Source organism: Marmota marmota, unplaced genomic scaffold, assembly GCF_001458135.2.
Source record: "Marmota marmota marmota unplaced genomic scaffold, marMar, whole genome shotgun sequence".
NCBI classification, from domain to species: Eukaryota; Metazoa; Chordata; class Mammalia; order Rodentia; family Sciuridae; genus Marmota; species Marmota marmota.
The window spans coordinates 9,202,364-9,219,136 of record NW_025999913.1 but is presented as its reverse complement, the minus strand read 5'-3'; the positions used below and the strand labels follow the sequence as shown (position 1 = coordinate 9,219,136).

The window sequence follows — 16,773 nt, the reverse complement described above, 5'->3', positions numbered from 1 at the left end:
TTAGCCCCCTTTTTTTTTTTTTTTTTTAATGTTGCTGCAGACAAATCCCCAAACGCCCCACCTTCCCGTATAAAAATTCCAGAGTTGCTCCTTTAACTGCTTCAAACCCCTCATTTTGAGGAGCATATACATCCGTGGGAGATGCAGAACTGCGAGCCGGGTTTGGCTTTGGATGACACTCCGCAAAGTGCCAGGCGGGCGGGCGTCAGGTCTGGGTAGAGGGCGGATGTCCCCGCAGTTCTCTAGGAAGCAGTCCCCCTCCCGCTGCGCCCAAACTGGGGACCGGCAGTGCCACCTCCCGCCACCGCCACCGCCCCGACGGGCCCCAGCACTCACCGTCCCGGGCGTCCTCCCCCCGACTGCAGTTGCTGCAAATGTGTTTGATCTCCTTGCCTAGTTGACATTGGATCACAAAGGACACGTTGTTGTTGTTGTTGGGGGCGGGCTCCTTCAGGGGCTTCATCCTCAGCAAATAAAAAGCTTTCTTTTTGGGTTTCTCGGCGCTCGCGCCTGGCACCGCGCCCTCCCTGCAGCGCGGCGAGCGGAGCGCAAACCTCCCCGGCTTCGCGGCGCGCGTGGGCTCCGCCATCCGGTCCCCGGGAGCCCCGGGCCGGGCGCTGCTCGGGGCCCCGCGCGCTGCCACTCGCGCCCCTCCGCCTGGCCAGCATGCCCCCGCTTCGCCCCGCCCCCGCCCCCGCCGCGCGACACCAAAGCCACCGCGGCGGGGCGGCTCGGGGAAGTCGCCGAAGGGGTCTTGACCTCGCCGACCTCGCCGCCCGAGCCAATCCGAATCCCGAGGCCCGAGGAGGGACTGCGGAAGGCGCTCCTCAGTCCTACCTGAGGCGCTCCACTCGCTCCAGCCCGGGGTCTCACGTGCACATCCTCCTCTGGCAGCCCCACCCCTAGGTGATCCGGCCCCAGCAATTCAGAGCCGGCTGGCTTTGCCGCTCCCTCCACTCCCGAGCGCCGGGGCAGAATGCCAGCACACCCCCCGCCCCCCTTCTGCAAGCCTAACGCTGCCAAATGAAAGCAAGACGTACCACACACAAGGCAGCTGAGCCCAGAGCCCTGGGGTGGAAGCGATTCTCGGGCCAGAACAAATTACCATCCTCTGGTGGGTCCCCCATCCATGTCCCCAGAAACTTTCCCGGGAGCAGACAACCTGTTAACTGGATAACTGATGCTTTCACCCCCAGTTGAAATGCACCCCCCGAAATGAAGGGGACCTTACACCAGGATCATTAACACTATCCAGACTCAAATACAACTTGCGACTTTGGAACACTAGTTAATTGCACTGAATCTTCCAGATGTCCTAGCCCAGTGAATAAGGCTTAGCAAGGCAAGGGACATCTACAGAGCTTTTGCAAGAGAGGGCAGTGTCTTAAAGAAGACAACTCCATGGCTTAGTAGCAATGACCACTAAAAGTAATTGAACCTTGACTTACTTTGTTTTTCGTTTTAAATCACATTACATCCAATAAGCCACCAATTCACTCAACCATCCTGAGGAAGTTGTCAATCACAGTTTAGAGAAGCCCCACACCACAATCCCTTTGCTGGCTCTATTTAACAACTATAGAGACTTTGGGGCCCCAAGCTCTGGGATTCTGGCTTGGTAGGACCATGTAGGGCCCAGGAATCTGTCGCTTTTCAAGCTCCCCAGTTTATTCTGATGCAAAGCATAAACTGAGAAACAGGTGTTCACAGCCAGGTGTGTGTTTTCTTTCCACTGCACCCCATTCCCTCTGAGTCACAACCTTGCTCTCTCTTCTAGCCTACCAAGATAGTGGCATTTAAAAAATGTACTATTACTTCCAGTCATTTCCAGGAATTTCTGCAGAGCTAATTACAATTTCCTGGGACTGGAACTTTTGCAAAAGGCAGGTCATTGCTGGTCTCTCCTCCAACTGGGCATATTCGACATGGACAGTTCACCACCTCACAGGTAAAAGGGTCAACAATCTACTAGGGAGATTAAATAACTGTATCATAATATTCTTCTGTATGCTCAATTCTATCATCCTATCATTTACACTATTTCTCATCTGTAAAACATTCTGCCCAAATCAGCACGGTAAGAGTTTCTTTTATTTGGAAAGTCAGGGATCCAGCTGCGATTGTCTGTACCAGGAGATGTCAGGGACAGAAGAAGAAGGCAAGTGTTAGAGCTGTGCCCTCTTTAATTAGATCCCGGTCCCTGCTTGTCTACCAAGGGCTTCCGTAACCTCTCCCTTCTCCCCAGATGACAAGCCCAACCAGTCACAGGTAAATGCCACTAAACCTGCTCATTCTTATCACTGGGTCCCTGGCTAATTATAAACCTTATCTTAGAGGTGACAAAGGATCCACTGGTAATACTGAACAGGTATTGCATTGTCACGGGAAAACATTTGTCATTCTCTTTTTATAATCCTCAGTCTCATCCTCTAAACTGCATCACCTACCTAATAAATACCCTTTGGAAAAGAGGAGACTCTGTATTGACAGCCCATTACATCTTTTCAGAACTGTATTTTTTAAATTATCAGTAAAATGGAAAACCACTTTACTCTCTGCCCCAGAGGTCAGAACAGGAGACCTGCAGAAACCCCATCTGAGCTTATTAAAACAACTGAGCCCAAAGCAATCTTTTATTCACTCGCTGTATTCTAAGTCAAACCTAAGGGCTCTGTGTGTCCCTATCTTAATTGGCTGAGTGGTGCTGTGATTGTAGGATAGCAAACCCTGACACAGCCTTCAGCTTAGGCTCAGATATCAAAGGATGTGCCCCGAAGTGTGTGGGCTCCTTATTCAAGTTAAGTGTGTAAAGGCCTTTGGTTTGCCTTGAAGAGCTGTATTTCTTGTTTGGTGGGCCATCTTCCTAAATTGTACTACCTGAGTTCGAAGCATTTAAGCAGTGATATCCAATATGATACCCACTTGCCCTGTGTACCTATTTACATTTAAGTTAATTCCAATTCAATAAAATTCAAATTCAGTCTCTCTGCTGCACTGGCCCCAATTCAAGTGCTCAGGAGCCACATGCATCTGGAGACAGCTGTATTCATTGGAGAAACCAATAAAACATTTCCATCATCATGGAAACTTGATCTTGGAAGATGTATGAATTTTCGTGACTCGGGTTGAACTCAGGGACAATTAGTTGAAGTTTCAGAAGCAGAAAAGTGCTGTCTTCTACATCAGGCAGATAAAGAAGGGACCAAGTGGCAATGTGCCTTAGCACTGGTGGCAGATTGGAAGCTGGTAGCTGTATCTGGTGGCTTCATAAAACACCTCGCCTCAGCCAGCATCAGGGCTAATGTGACCCATATCCAAGCATTTTCTCGACCTTCTCTGGCCACTGTAAGCCACCTCAGCAAAGCCTTTTTCTGATGTCCACTATTATAATTTCCTCATAGCTCTTGATGCCTAGAGATGTCCTTTGTCTCCTCCCATCAGACGAACTTACGTTTAATTATGAACCTCACAATTATGACTTAATTTGGTTGCTATTGTTGATAGTTACCTCCCTGAATTGATAATGTAAGAAAACTGGTCATCCTACAGTGTTCTAGGGAAAAAAAATATAGGCTCTTATTTTCATTTGTAAAAGGAAGGGAGAAAATATTAAAGAGAAGGAGAATCCAGTGCTTTTCATCACTCAAACCCAGGCCTGTGTGGCTTGCATGGAATTTATACAGAGATGATTTAAATGGGGGTGGGGGGGAATCCTGTTATCACTCTCAGTGTCACTGAGCTGCATGACAGTCTCCTCTTCATCCAGTCTTCAGAATATACTTAACCTGTGGATACCCTCCTGGAAACTTATTTGATCTGGACCTTGCTACTCAAAATGTGGCCCCAGGGGCCAGCAGATCTCAATTACCTGGTAGCTTATTAGAAATGCAAGCTCTGTCTCAGAATCTGCAGTTTACAAAGAACTTCAGGTGATCTGGATGCACACTAAGGCTTGAGAAGCACACCCTAGTTGGTAATTTCCATAGGAATCAGCCCAATAATTATCAATTGCCTATCAGAAGAATGGATATTTTGGTTCCAAAATAAATCATAAATAAGACTCCTGATCTCTTGGTGCTTAAAAGTTATGGGAAAGAGGGTGCACTCGATGAATAATAATAATAGAACACACCAAACTGAGTCACAGAACACACCAAACTGAAAATGTGTGCAAATTCATACCTAGGAAGAGCTACGGAGAATAATGCATTTAATCATTCTCATGTGCTAAGTGGGGGCCACGTGCAAAGAGAGTTCTGCAGTGCTAATGTGGAAAAGAGGGAGCTCATGGAGGAATTCCCTGGGAAAGTGTATCTGTAGCAACTGGGGCAGAGGGGTGGCAGTAGTGGTGGCAAGTTCCTGGATAAGGAGATTGTGGTGGGGGTGGAGTGGATCCCAGGCAAGCAGCCACTGGTCTGGAAGTACCTGTTAGACCCGGCAAGGGCACTGACTAAAAACTGTACTTCCCAGAAGATCCCACCATTAGAGTGACGAGAAGGCAACTGCAGACCTTGAAACCCCCCAAATCTGAATGTAAGAAGCAGCACGTGAGTCATTTTGAACCCCATCATTCTTAGCTTAAAGGAGACACAATCAAAATTAAGGGTAGAGATTTGGAAATCCTGATGAATTTCTGTAACTCCTATGAAAAAGACAGTGGAAATATAACATATTAAGGTCAAAAGAGGGCAGAGCAACGGACCCATTCAGAGAGGTGTGCTCAGATAAAAATGACTACACAGTGGAGGTAAGAAGATATTTTTTAAATCCTTTTTTTCCTTTCTCAGTCATTTTTTTTCTTTGATTTAAAACTCCAGTTATCCATCCCATTTTCCTCCCGTTTCTGCCCCCTTTCTCGTTCCTATCCTCTCTGCAACAGATTGAATGTCAAATCTTTGGAACATATGAATGTGACCTCATTTAGAAAAAGGGTCTTTGCAGATGTAATTAAGGATTTCAAAATGAGGAGATCATCCCAGATTATCTGGGTGGTCCCAGCATCCGACAGCAAGTATTCCTGTAACAGACACTGGGAGAGACATAGAAAAAAGAGGCGGCAGCATGTGATGTTGGACTCAGAGACTGAGTGACGCAGTCTAAGTAATGCCAACAGCTGCAAGAAGGTCAGGAGCGGGATCTCCCCAAGCACCTCTGGAGGGATCGCTGTGGATCTGACACTTAGAGCTATAGGAAAATAAGAGACTGTTGCTTCAAGCTCCCAACTTTGTTGTGATCATTTGTTACACCAGCCCTAGTGACTACTCTCAAAGCATTAACAATGTTATCATCCTAACATAAGAATAGTACTTAGCTCTTATAGTGTGTCAAAGCCAATTCCCCAAACCACAGCCTGAATGTCTTCTCTGATATGCGGGTGCTAATTCACAATAAGGGGTGGGGGCTAGGGAAGAATAAAGGTACTTTGGATTAGGCAGAGGGGAGTGGAGGGAGGGGAGGGGGCAGAGGGGTAGGAAGGATAGTAGAATGAATCGGACATTATTGCCCTATGTGCATATATGACTACATGACGGGTGTAACTCTATGTTACGTACAACCAGAAGAATGAGAAGTTATACTTCAAGTGTATTCTATTGTCACATGTCACTAATTAGAACAAATTAAAAAAAAAAAACAAGAAAAAAGAAAAAAAGCAGAACTGTAAGCAAATCTACAAAGTGCAAATTAAGAAAATGGTGAAAAATTACTTCTCATGAGTTCATGAGCAGAGAAGAGTAGTGTACGGCTGCAGTTGTGCTTATGTGTGTGATGTCATTGTTGGTGTGTATTTTGTTGTTTTGGCAGATGACAGAATGAGCATATGGATGGAATGGAAATAGACTGTCATCAAATGGAGATACAGCTCTCAGACCTTCTCACAGTTAGTAGAGCAGTCCACTCATAGCCACCAGGGATACCTTCCAAGACTCTCAGTGGATGAATGGATGCCTGAACTTGCAGAGTATACCGAACCATATGTATACTACATGGTTTTCTTACCGTAGAACTCTGAAACCTCAGCATAGCATCATTTTCTTCCCTAACTTTTCATTAAAAGGAAGCACTTTGTAGCATTTTTTTTTCTTCTTCTTCTTCTCTCTCTCTCTTTTTTTTTTTTTTTCATACCCAAATTACCAACATCATTACTCTTGCACTTTGGGGCAATTATTATGTAAAATAAGGATTATCTGAACACAAGCACCATGATACTGAATCAGTTGATCTGATAGCCAGATCAACTTACTAAAAGACCAAAGGGCAGGGAGCATATACAACAGGGATACACTAGACTAAGGGATGATTCCTGTCTGGGGTAGGACACAGCAGGATGGCACAGGATTTCATCACACTATTCAGAATGCTGTGCAATTTAAAATGTATGAATTGTTTATGGAATTTTCCATTTAATATTTTTGGACTGTGGTTGACCACCAATAACTGACACTGGGCAAAGAGAAACCACAAGTAAGAGGGGACTTCTGAGTAAGGAGATGTGATCAGGGCTCAATGTGAGAGGCTGGTGAAAATTCTGTAGGCAACTCAGTGATGTACAAGTGGAGCTCATGTTGAGCTCCTGTGCACTGACCCAGCTGCATGGATTGTTTATGACTGGCATCTCTTCTAATAGGTTGAATGTTCCTTGTGTATCTTGCAAGTCCACTTATTAAACATTTTGCATGTCGCTCTTGCAGATAAAGATTAGAAAGAAGCCACACATGCTTTTCTCTCCCATAAGAAAGGTTTTCTCTCAGTACTTTTCTTCCACCTATGTTTTGGAGCCTAAAAGAACACTCTTTTGACCTTCCTTTTCCCATTCTTCTTTCTTAATCCACTCTGTTAGGTTTCTGGTGTGACCTCCAGGGAGAAGTCTGTGCGTAGCAGGTATACAGAAACATTTCATGTGGCTGCTTTTAGAACAGGGTTTTTATAAATATAGTTGAGACATCTAAATGATATTCTTTTTCCTTTTTTTATGGAGTTTTTTTGTTTTGTTATTTTTATTTTTATTTTTTTTTACTTGTTTGTTGTTTGTTTTAGTTGAGAGTCTTTCCCCCCTAAAACGTTGAATAGAAAGCAAATTTACTTCTAGGCTCATGACGATTATGCTTACCAAGGGATTATTCTGTGCACATTATTCTGTAAACACACAACAGATAGCAACAGGAAGAGAGAGGGTGTTGTTAAAGCAAATGTCATTTTTGTGACTATGACAGGAAAAAGATCAAGGGGGAAATTTTCTGCAAGATCTTGTAGCTTCTTTAAAGTGCTTATTGCCAATCTCCAAGGAAGGCCCTTGTTGTAGGTTTAAAAACTTGGTATCAGCTCTAGTTGCTCATGTCTGGAGGAAAACAGGACAGATGAGGTAGAGCATCAGAACTGTCAAAGATTAATAAGTGAGAACTATGGTTGTTCCAAAGTATTTAGTTTCATTTCATTTTGCTCCAAATTATAAATCCTATAATTAAAAAGAGTTATGATATATGTTTCCTTTTTAGAACCAGGCCTGCCTTTCTTTCTTTCTTCTTTTCTTTTTAGATTTAAACACTTCCAGTTACTTATTTTATAGAAGTAAAAGTACCATGACAGAGGTGCTATTAGATGTGTTTATATTCTAATAAAATAAATAAATTAATGAAGCCACCAGTAAAGAAATGACTGCATATGTGTGGTATATTTACAGCACAGTGTCACTAAACATAATGAGTTGAATATAAAAAAGTTGTCTTGGAAGAATTTACACAATATATTATTAAATGAAAAAATTAAAATTCAGAGAACTGACTATACCTAGATCTCATTTTTATCAAACACATATTGTGGATATTACTATTGTTCTCCAAATATGTCTGATGTACCATCTTTTTAAAAAATATCTATTTTTTTAGTTATACATGGACAAAATACCTTTATTTTATTTTTACATGGTGCTGAGGATTGAACCCAGTGCCTCACACATGCAAGGCAAGTGCTCTACCTCTGAGCCCCAGCCCCAGCCCCTGATGTACCATCTTGAGGTACAAGGCAGGACTGCAGTTTGTACAGCCAGATCCTCTTATGGGTGGGCAGAGCCAGGTCACCAGTTCCAACCTTTGAGTGATGAGCTGATTTCAAGATGGTAGCTGCTGCTTCTGGGATTCTGGAGTGAGCCGATATAGTTTTGAATGTCCCCCAAAGACTTGTGTGTTGAAGGCTTGGTTCCAGGGTGGCACTATTAGGAGGTAAGGGAACCTTTGAGAGGTGGGGCCTAGTGGGAGGAAGTTAGGTCTTTGGGGGCGTGTCCTTGAAGGGCATATCAGAGGCCCTTCCTTCCTTTCCTGCTTCCAAGTGACTGGGAGGAGCACAGCCTCCTCTGCCACATGGTCTCGAAACAGGACTAAGCAACCATGGACTGAAACCTCTGAGACTGTGAGCCAACATAACATCATTTCATTATTAATTATCTCAGGTGTTTTGTCACAGTAATGCAAAACTGACTAAAAAAGAGCCTTGACAATGGTCATACTAATGAGAAACAAGCTTGTGTTGTCTCAAGAGACTGAAATTTTGGAGTTGTTTTTAACTGCAGCAGCATCTAGCCTAGCCTATCAAGATAAACACAGCAATGGTGTGTGTGTGTGTGTGTGTGTGTGTGTGTGTGTATGTGTGTGTGTGTGACCTTATTCAATCAGCATACCAACACCCTAAGATGGAACTACTGTTTTCCTTTCATACTTCGGGAAACAGCAACTGAGTGGGATTCAATTCTTTTCCCAGGTGCCACAAATTAGCATCTTGCCAAGTAGAAACAGGAGCTGAAATATGTGTAACAGCCACGCACACCTTTCCCTCCCCAAACATCCCCCTGACATCCAGAGAGCCAGTAGGTGTTTTTCATCAGAGGACCCTCAGCACTATTTTAGGACAGAAGCATATGGCATCATAAAACACAACCAAGAAAGGTTATCAGAATACAGGCACAGGACACAGAAACCTTGGCTGCCACGCCGAGCAGAGCGGCTGGTGGTAAAGGGGACAGGGATAAAAATAGGACGCACAGTTTCTTATCTATTATCTATATTGGCAGATTCCTGCCCTTTCAATCTTTAAAACAGGCTGCCGTTGTGCACTCGCCAGTGTGATCCTCTCAGGGGTGGGGTTGTGTCTAAGGTGCAGTGAGCCTTTGGACAAAAGATTAGGGCCAGCTAATGATAACCAGCCATCAGGACAGAATCACCACTGTTGCTCTCGAGCAGGTGCAATAAGGCCAGGGGATAATGTCACACTGGCTGCCACGGAGATTGGCCCTTTTCCCAAGTGTGAGAACTTTGGTTGCCCCTAAACTGGAACTGGGTGTGCATGACACTCTGGGTGGTCAGTCTCAGGGATATTTAAGAATTTTTGACAGGTACATAAAAGGGTGACATGCAAATGACATCTTCCAAAGAAGATGGTCTAATTCACTGAGGAAAACTTCAACATGTCCTCTAAGACTTGTGAAATAAACCATCAGAGGAACAGTTCTGCTTCTAACAGTGAGGCTGCACCCTGTTCCCAGAGCTCTGGGAGCCTGTGATCTGGTGAGCTTCCAAAATGATTTTTTTTTTTAATAGCAGAGAAGTCAGGCTGAAGAGAAATGAAATTTATTTTGATAAATTACATTTCGGTAGAGCTTTACCTCTGTAATGCATATTATAATCCATACAAATTATTACAACAATTTTAGCACCACCCATTTGGGGTGACGGTGATGAGCTTATAGGAAACAGGGCACTGTGAAGGAGGCAGGGGCAGCAGGAGGGATGTGTTATTTGGTGAGCTTCCTGTGTGTTTGAGAAATTCTGCTCATCTTTTTATAAACAAAAAATTCAAATTTTTTTTCATGGTATGTTCATCTATAAAATACACTTAGATAATAGCAAGTAGGCTCAATATATATTAACATTAAATGTTGTATCATATTGTGTGTGTTGCAAGGACTTTAAAGCTTTAACCAAGAATTTCATCATTGAATCCTCAAGATAGTGCTAAGATTTGAGGTGTCTGGCCACCATCTCACAGGGAAGAAGCCAGAGAGATGAAGTTGCAAAAACCTGCACTGCACAGACACAGCAGAGCCCAGTCTGAAGTTAATGGAGGCCAGACAAATCCACCTTCACCGAAGAAGAAGGCTGTGGTCCAGGATTTGCACACAGGAAAGAGGCTACAGTGAAGGCAAAAATATCTTTCCAAGCTCACCTACCAGAAAATTCCCAAGCACTTTCTAATGATGAAGAACCAACCTGTGATCTGTGTTAAAGTGCATCTACTTGCTCACACTGGATATACATCTACTTTTCTATTTTATAGTTTTTTTTTTGAAGGGCTTCAAAATGAATAATCTTTCTACACCCGATCTTATAATGTATTTTAAAAGCATGTTAAAACATGCCTATTTTTTTTTTTTTGGCATTCAGCAAGTGGAAAACTGGAATTATCAAACTTCAAAAAAAAAGGACCAATGGGGTGCAGTGCATATCCACCCCCCCCCCCAGTCCCTTGTCCTCCCAGCACATTTATTCTCAGAGGCTGAGGCAAGAGGTTGGCTTAAGCACAAGAATTCAAGACCACAGCCTGTCTAAATAAAAAGAAAAAAGAAAAGAAATTGAGAAAGAAGATAAAGATCCGATCCTTACTCTGTTTTGCCATTGAATCAACATATCTTTACATTTTGCCAATTAAATGTGTAGAAGCTGTTTAAAGGAAATCTTGTGAAAGTGTTAACCATGAGAAGTTCCTTTTCCAGTCACCCTTTTGTTAGTTTCCTTTCTTTTCCTTTTCCCAAACTGGCAATATGCCAGGGAGACAGGGAGCCTGCCAGGTTAAGTTCCCCTGACTTTAGGAGGACAAACCACGCCCTCCCAGGCTAGTGCCTCCCAAAGCAATGAAGCCCTTTAATTAACCTTGCATCATCTCAACCCTAATCTTAAAAACATAACACTCATATTGCTTGCAAGAGAAAGGAGCAGACATTGTTGGACCCCCTGAATCTAGTATGCAAAAGTCACAGCTCCCACACGCTGTCCTTAAGGCACTTATTCACGAGACCTATAAGCCTTCCCACCATACATTCATGAGCCCATCCACCACATATTAGCACATTTGCTTATTAGGGTCTTCTAATTCTTCTCAAAAGGTGCACATTTAGCTGTGAATTGTTTGAGAACATATATGCACAGTTGAGAATTATTATCCATCATTACACTCATCTAACGTGAGCCCCCAAGGTGGGTATTGGCAGTGCTAAGCTTGGTGTGTGACAGTTGCATACCATCAAACAATAGCTGACACTGCTTCAACTTTAAGTACATCTTCCAACAGAGACAGACTTTGTGATTTGCACCCCTGTGCTTTAAAGTATGAGGAGACACAGGAGAATCATAGCAAATAATGTCTGCTTAAAATTTTCCCCAAGTTTCCTTAAAGTCTTAATGAGATAGAAAGATATTTCTGCATGGACTAAAAAGAAAGCTAAACTAATTTTGAGAAATAATAAATAAATAGAAGAAAAATCAATAGAACAGAGGAAGGGGACAGGGGGAGGGACAAGGAGAGGGAAAGGAGGAATTAATGAGTGAAGCAAATAATATTCCATGCTTGTATAATTATGTCAAAATGAACCCCCAAATTACATGATGTAATGAACTAATTAAAAAAACTCTAAGAAAAAAAAAAGAGTTGAGCTGCTTTTCTGTAAATAAATATTGAAATACATATAATTGCATATAATGCTTTGGAGTGTCAGTGACATCTTGCCAAGTCAGGAGAGACCCTGAACTACGGAACTAATAGAGCTGACACACTGAATTGTTTGCTGAAGGAGATGAGCAATGTGCCGCTGTGTTCTCCAAACCAATTTTAGCTCAAAACTGTATAAAAGAGGAAAAAGATGATGGCCCAGGAAGGAGAGGGTCCATTAGCCACAAATGTACACCGAAACATTAATTGTAAATAGACGCATGCATTTAATATCAGGAGGGGACTGTGCAGAGCTTTGAGAGCACTGGTCACTAGGGCAATAAATGAATGAATCAATAAAACCCTCATCTTCAACTCCAGATTGATTGGAATCTAGATTGATACTACTATCCATGATCCCTGCATACCAGCCACCAGTCAGTGTCACCTGAGCTGATATCTCCACTGATGACCATCTTACAAATTGGGGGAATCCTTCATGGACACTCTGGTCTAACCATGGATAATGCATATGATTACACATGACTCCTAAAGGAAGACATGGAGGACCAGGAAACCAGAGTGAGAAGATGTGAAACAAGAGTCCTTCTTCAAAGTGGGGAATACTCTTCTGGTTGGATTTCACTTTTTTTCTTTTCTTTTTTTGCAGTGTTGGGGATCAAACCCTCAGATGCTGGGCAAACGTTCCACCACTGAGCTACACACCCAGCCTCCTCTGGCCACACTCTGCTAAAAGGTATAGCTGTGTCACACAGTGCCTGGAGTTACCACCCAGGTAATCCATTCACGTGGATTTAATCGTAATGTGGATTGGGTTATGAGAGCCTCAACCTAACCAGAGGTTGAGGCTCTCATAACCCAGTCATTTCACCTCTCAACTTACTTGCATTTTCTCACACATGAGCTTTTAGAGGACACCTCATATTGAAAAACCAGCCTCTATCTCAGAGCAAAGCTTGTCCAAGGAAGGGACATGACTTTTGTCCTTGGAAAGACCCACAGAGCACTTCTAGGCACATTCCCACCCTGCTAAGTGGTTTATCTACAAATAACAGGAGAGATCTGCTGCACCTGGTGTCCCTGACTCAGTCAGGCTAGGTGAGGACCCATAACAACCCCCTAGCAGCCACCAATCAGCATAAGACAGGGAAATACCTGGGATGGTAGATGACCCCAGTAGTTTATGGTGTTGGGAAACCATGTAGTTCAGCATGAACACCCCTCTTGGCTTAAACCAATCAGTTCAAACGAATCCCCCTCTTGTAGTAACCAATCACCCTTACCCAACTTGTTCCCGCCAGTGAATGTGCTAATCATGTTTTAGAGTTGTTTTATGATTTTCCCGCAGTGTGTGATGATTTGCTAAGAGATGCTATGATGTATGTGGGGTCCCTGCCTTCCTCAAAGAGAGTATAAAACTGCTGCAAACCCTGGGCTCGGGGCCTCTCAGCGTCACAGTTGCTGTGTGTGTGCGCGCAGAGGACTGAGCTAGCTCGCAATAAACACCTCTTTGCTGCTTACATCGATCTTGGTCTCTGGTGGTCTTTTGGGGGTCCCGAATTCGAGCATAACAATATCTAACCCATAACAGGTGCTTTTATTCTTTACAATTTAAAACCTAGATAGTCCGCATGAAATATCACCCCCAGCCTGCTTTCCATTTTCTAGGCTGCCAGATTCTGCTAAAAGGTATACCTGTGTCAGAGAAAGAGAGAGAAAGGGGGAGAGAGAGAGAGAGAGAGAGAGAGAGAGAGAGAGAGAGAGAGAGAGAGAGAGAGAGAAGAGAGGAGAGACGTAGTGATGACTGTGAGTGATTTCATGNATATAATGAACCTCTAGAATGTCAGAGAGAGAGAGAGAGAGAGAGAGAGAGAGAGAGATGAGAAAGAGGCAGGAGAGTCCTTTTCTGGGAGAAGCTGAATTTCAGAACATTACAGAGAATCCTTGAAAAAGATGATTATGTTTATCGGTGACTGCAGGTGGTGCTGGGCAGGGTTATGAATCAAATTGATTTGCAATGTATAGTCATGTTCTAAAATTCATCATTGCAGCCCCAGATCACTGTCCTCCTGTATAAGCTGTTCTCCTTCCAAGGTCACCCTTTCTGCCCATCACATGGGTTTGCACCCTCAGCTCTACGATCGCTCCTTCATCTGAACACAAAACCAAGCCTTATGAGCACCTTTTCCTAATTCCTTCCTTATTTAGGATGAAAAATCATCCCCAACTTTCGGGGTGAGATGAGACTGCACCCCCATTCTCATTCTTCAGAAATGTGAATGAATAGATTTCTTCCATTATTCATTCCCATAAAGATCCATAAACATCATTTATAATGCATTATATACCTGTCTGTATGCACCCCAATATGATTTTTGTAAAACTGTCTACTAGGGAACATTTTCCCTGGCAAAGTGTGTCCCTGATTCCTCCATAAACCTTTCCTGAGGATCTGTTCTTCCAGAATGCCAGGGCAAGTTAACCTGAATTACAAAGATAAAAACTTTCAGAGGGGTTTCCCCTCAAAATGACCAGTACGTTCCTTGATTGATAGAAAGAGGAGGCTGGACCAGGAGGTGATGGCTAAGGTCTTTCCAGAAATGCAATTCTTTGCCTCTTACAGATGTTAAATTGCAACTCTTGGAAGTATGTTGTGGAAAGAAAGAAGCATGAAGAATTGGTAGTGTTGCAAGTGGAAAGTGACACTCGACAGAAATGAGAGCTCGCAACAACCATCTAACCTTCCGGAGATATCCAATCTTGATCGACAGCCAAGACAGGCTTCATCTTCTTCCTCTGTCACAGCATCTTTCACCACCTTGGTACCTCCTACCACTTCCCAGAAGCCTCCTCCAGGGGACTGATTCCCCACTGACATCAGCCATCTCCTCACCTCCCCCAGGATCCTCTTTCTCCTCACTGTGTCACAGCATTAAGAAGCACATGTGGGAAGAGGACGCAGCACGCTTTGACAGACGCCTGGCTACCTGCTCAGCCCTGGTGCCCTTTTGGAACCTACTGCATGCATTTATTGTAACATTTACTATAACACCCTGTATGCAGTTAAGCTTTCCTTATGAAATGCTTTAAAGAAAAGGAAAAGATGGAAAATGCAATCCTTCCCACCTCTGCATTTAGATTTTAAAATGTTAACACTGCATCTTGATGTCTTTACCGCTTTAAAAAGAACAGAAAGAAATAAAAATTACAGATGTAGACAAAGACCACCAATCTTCCCTTTTCCATATGCTTTCCAAGAGGCACTTACTATCCTGAATCTGGTGACTGTGTAGCCCTTCTGTATTATTATTTTTTTTTTTACTTTTACTATATATGTGTGCATTTGCAAGCACTAGATTAATATTGCTTTGTGGATTTCATATGCACATAAATGGCATCACATTTTAAGAATCCTTTTGTAACATTCTATATTTAACACTAAATTTCAAGATAATTGCATTTTGATTCATGCAAGATTCATGTAGATCCACTCCACTCATATTTCCTACTGTATTAGAATTCCAATATGATTAGACCAAAGCTTTTTTTTTTTTTTTTTAAACAACTCTTATGTAGGGCTATTTAGTTGGTATCCTAATTAGGCAAAGACAAACAATCCTACACTGCGCATCCTGATAAATTCTCCTTTGTACTCTGTGCAATAGTTTCTCCAAGGAATTTAAGTAGAATTGGAACAACTCTATCATGGTATATGTACACGGCTAGCTTAGTCATCGACAGTGTCTCATAAAGTCACTGTCAATTCCACGACACCACCAGCATATGGAAGTTTCCTCTCCACCTATTTGTCACTTGGTGTTATCAATATTATTATTATTATTATTATTAGTAGTAGTAGTAGTAGTAGTATCCTGGGTGATTTAATTGCTATATACTATATTAGGTAGTCACATTTCTCCTTTGGCAAACTGCTTTTTCATAATTTTGTCCATTCATTGCCTGTATTTTCTGTTTTTCTCGATGTTTTGCAAAGAGTTTTCTTCTGTTGTGACAAGTGTTTATAAACTGCATGTTTAGGTTGAGTCCTTTATTAATAGTTTTTTTATGTGTTCTTTGTCATATAAAAGATCTTTTTTTAAAAAAGTCAAACAGCAAATGTCTGTATTATTTTCTTAAGTTTTTGACTTTCAAAGAAATTCCTTCTTATGATGAGATTTACAGTCTTCACCTGTATTTGCTTTTTAAAAAAAATATTTTAGTTGTAGATGGACAAATTCCTTTAGTTTGTTTATTTAGCTCTTTTTATGTGGTGCTGGGGAATGAACCCAGTGCCTCACGTGGGCTAGGCAAGCACTCTACCACTGAGCTACAATTCCAGCCCCTATATTTGCCCTTAAAAGTATACATATAATTAATCCATCCAATTTGTTTTTTAATTATGAGGTGAGTTTAAAAGACTATTTTATTTTTTATAACATGGGGAGCCATTTTCTCCTGGGTCCTATTATTGAATCGTACATTCTTTCTTCATTGATTTATAAAACAATTTTTTATGTCAATTGAATTATATTACATATATTTTATATGTATTTTAAGATAATTATTGTGTTTTTCTATGCTGTGTTAATGTAGTAAAATCCTGAATAGATTTTCTTGGTTAAGCCAACTAAGAATAGAATTATTCTAATTGGCCATGGCATTTTCTTTTAAATATCTTGTGGGCTTTGGTTGAAAACATACGTAGGGTTTTTTGCATCTATGTTCATAAGTTAGATGGAACTATAAATTTTCTCTCTCATATGGTACTTGACTAGTTCTTATAAAAGGATTATATTACCCTCGTGAAAAGATTTGTGAAGCATTCCTTTTTTCTTATTTCTTTAACAGTATTGATAAGGGAGAGACCACACGTTGTGTCTCTAAGAATATCTATGTAACTTAAGGGTAATTCTTTTTTTTTTTTTTTTTGGCACTGGGGATTGAACCCAGCCAGGGATGCTCTTCCACTGAGTCCACATTCCCCAGCCTTTTTGTATTTTATTTTGAGCCAGGGTTCTTCCTAAGTTGCTTGAGGCTGGCCTCAAACTTGAGATCCTCCTG

At 42.2% G+C, this 16,773-nt stretch overlaps 1 protein-coding gene across 11 annotated transcripts in view; it reads right to left on the bottom strand.

Moving 5' to 3' along the window:
- The window catches only part of Phactr1 (phosphatase and actin regulator 1), a 500,641-nt gene that overhangs the window by 230,808 nt on the left and 253,060 nt on the right, over positions 1–16,773 (bottom strand). The window contains exon 1 of one of the 11 annotated variants that reach the window (XM_048799803.1): positions 337–805. The exons of 7 other annotated variants lie outside the window; for them this stretch is intronic. In XM_048799803.1, coding sequence (XP_048655760.1) covers positions 337–589 — 253 coding nt within the window. In that variant the 5' untranslated portion in view covers positions 590–805. Of the gene's footprint in view, positions 1–336; positions 806–16,773 lie in introns of those variants that run through there. 3 more of the 11 variants (XM_048799808.1, XM_015494022.2, XM_048799809.1) reach the window with 3 other exon arrangements.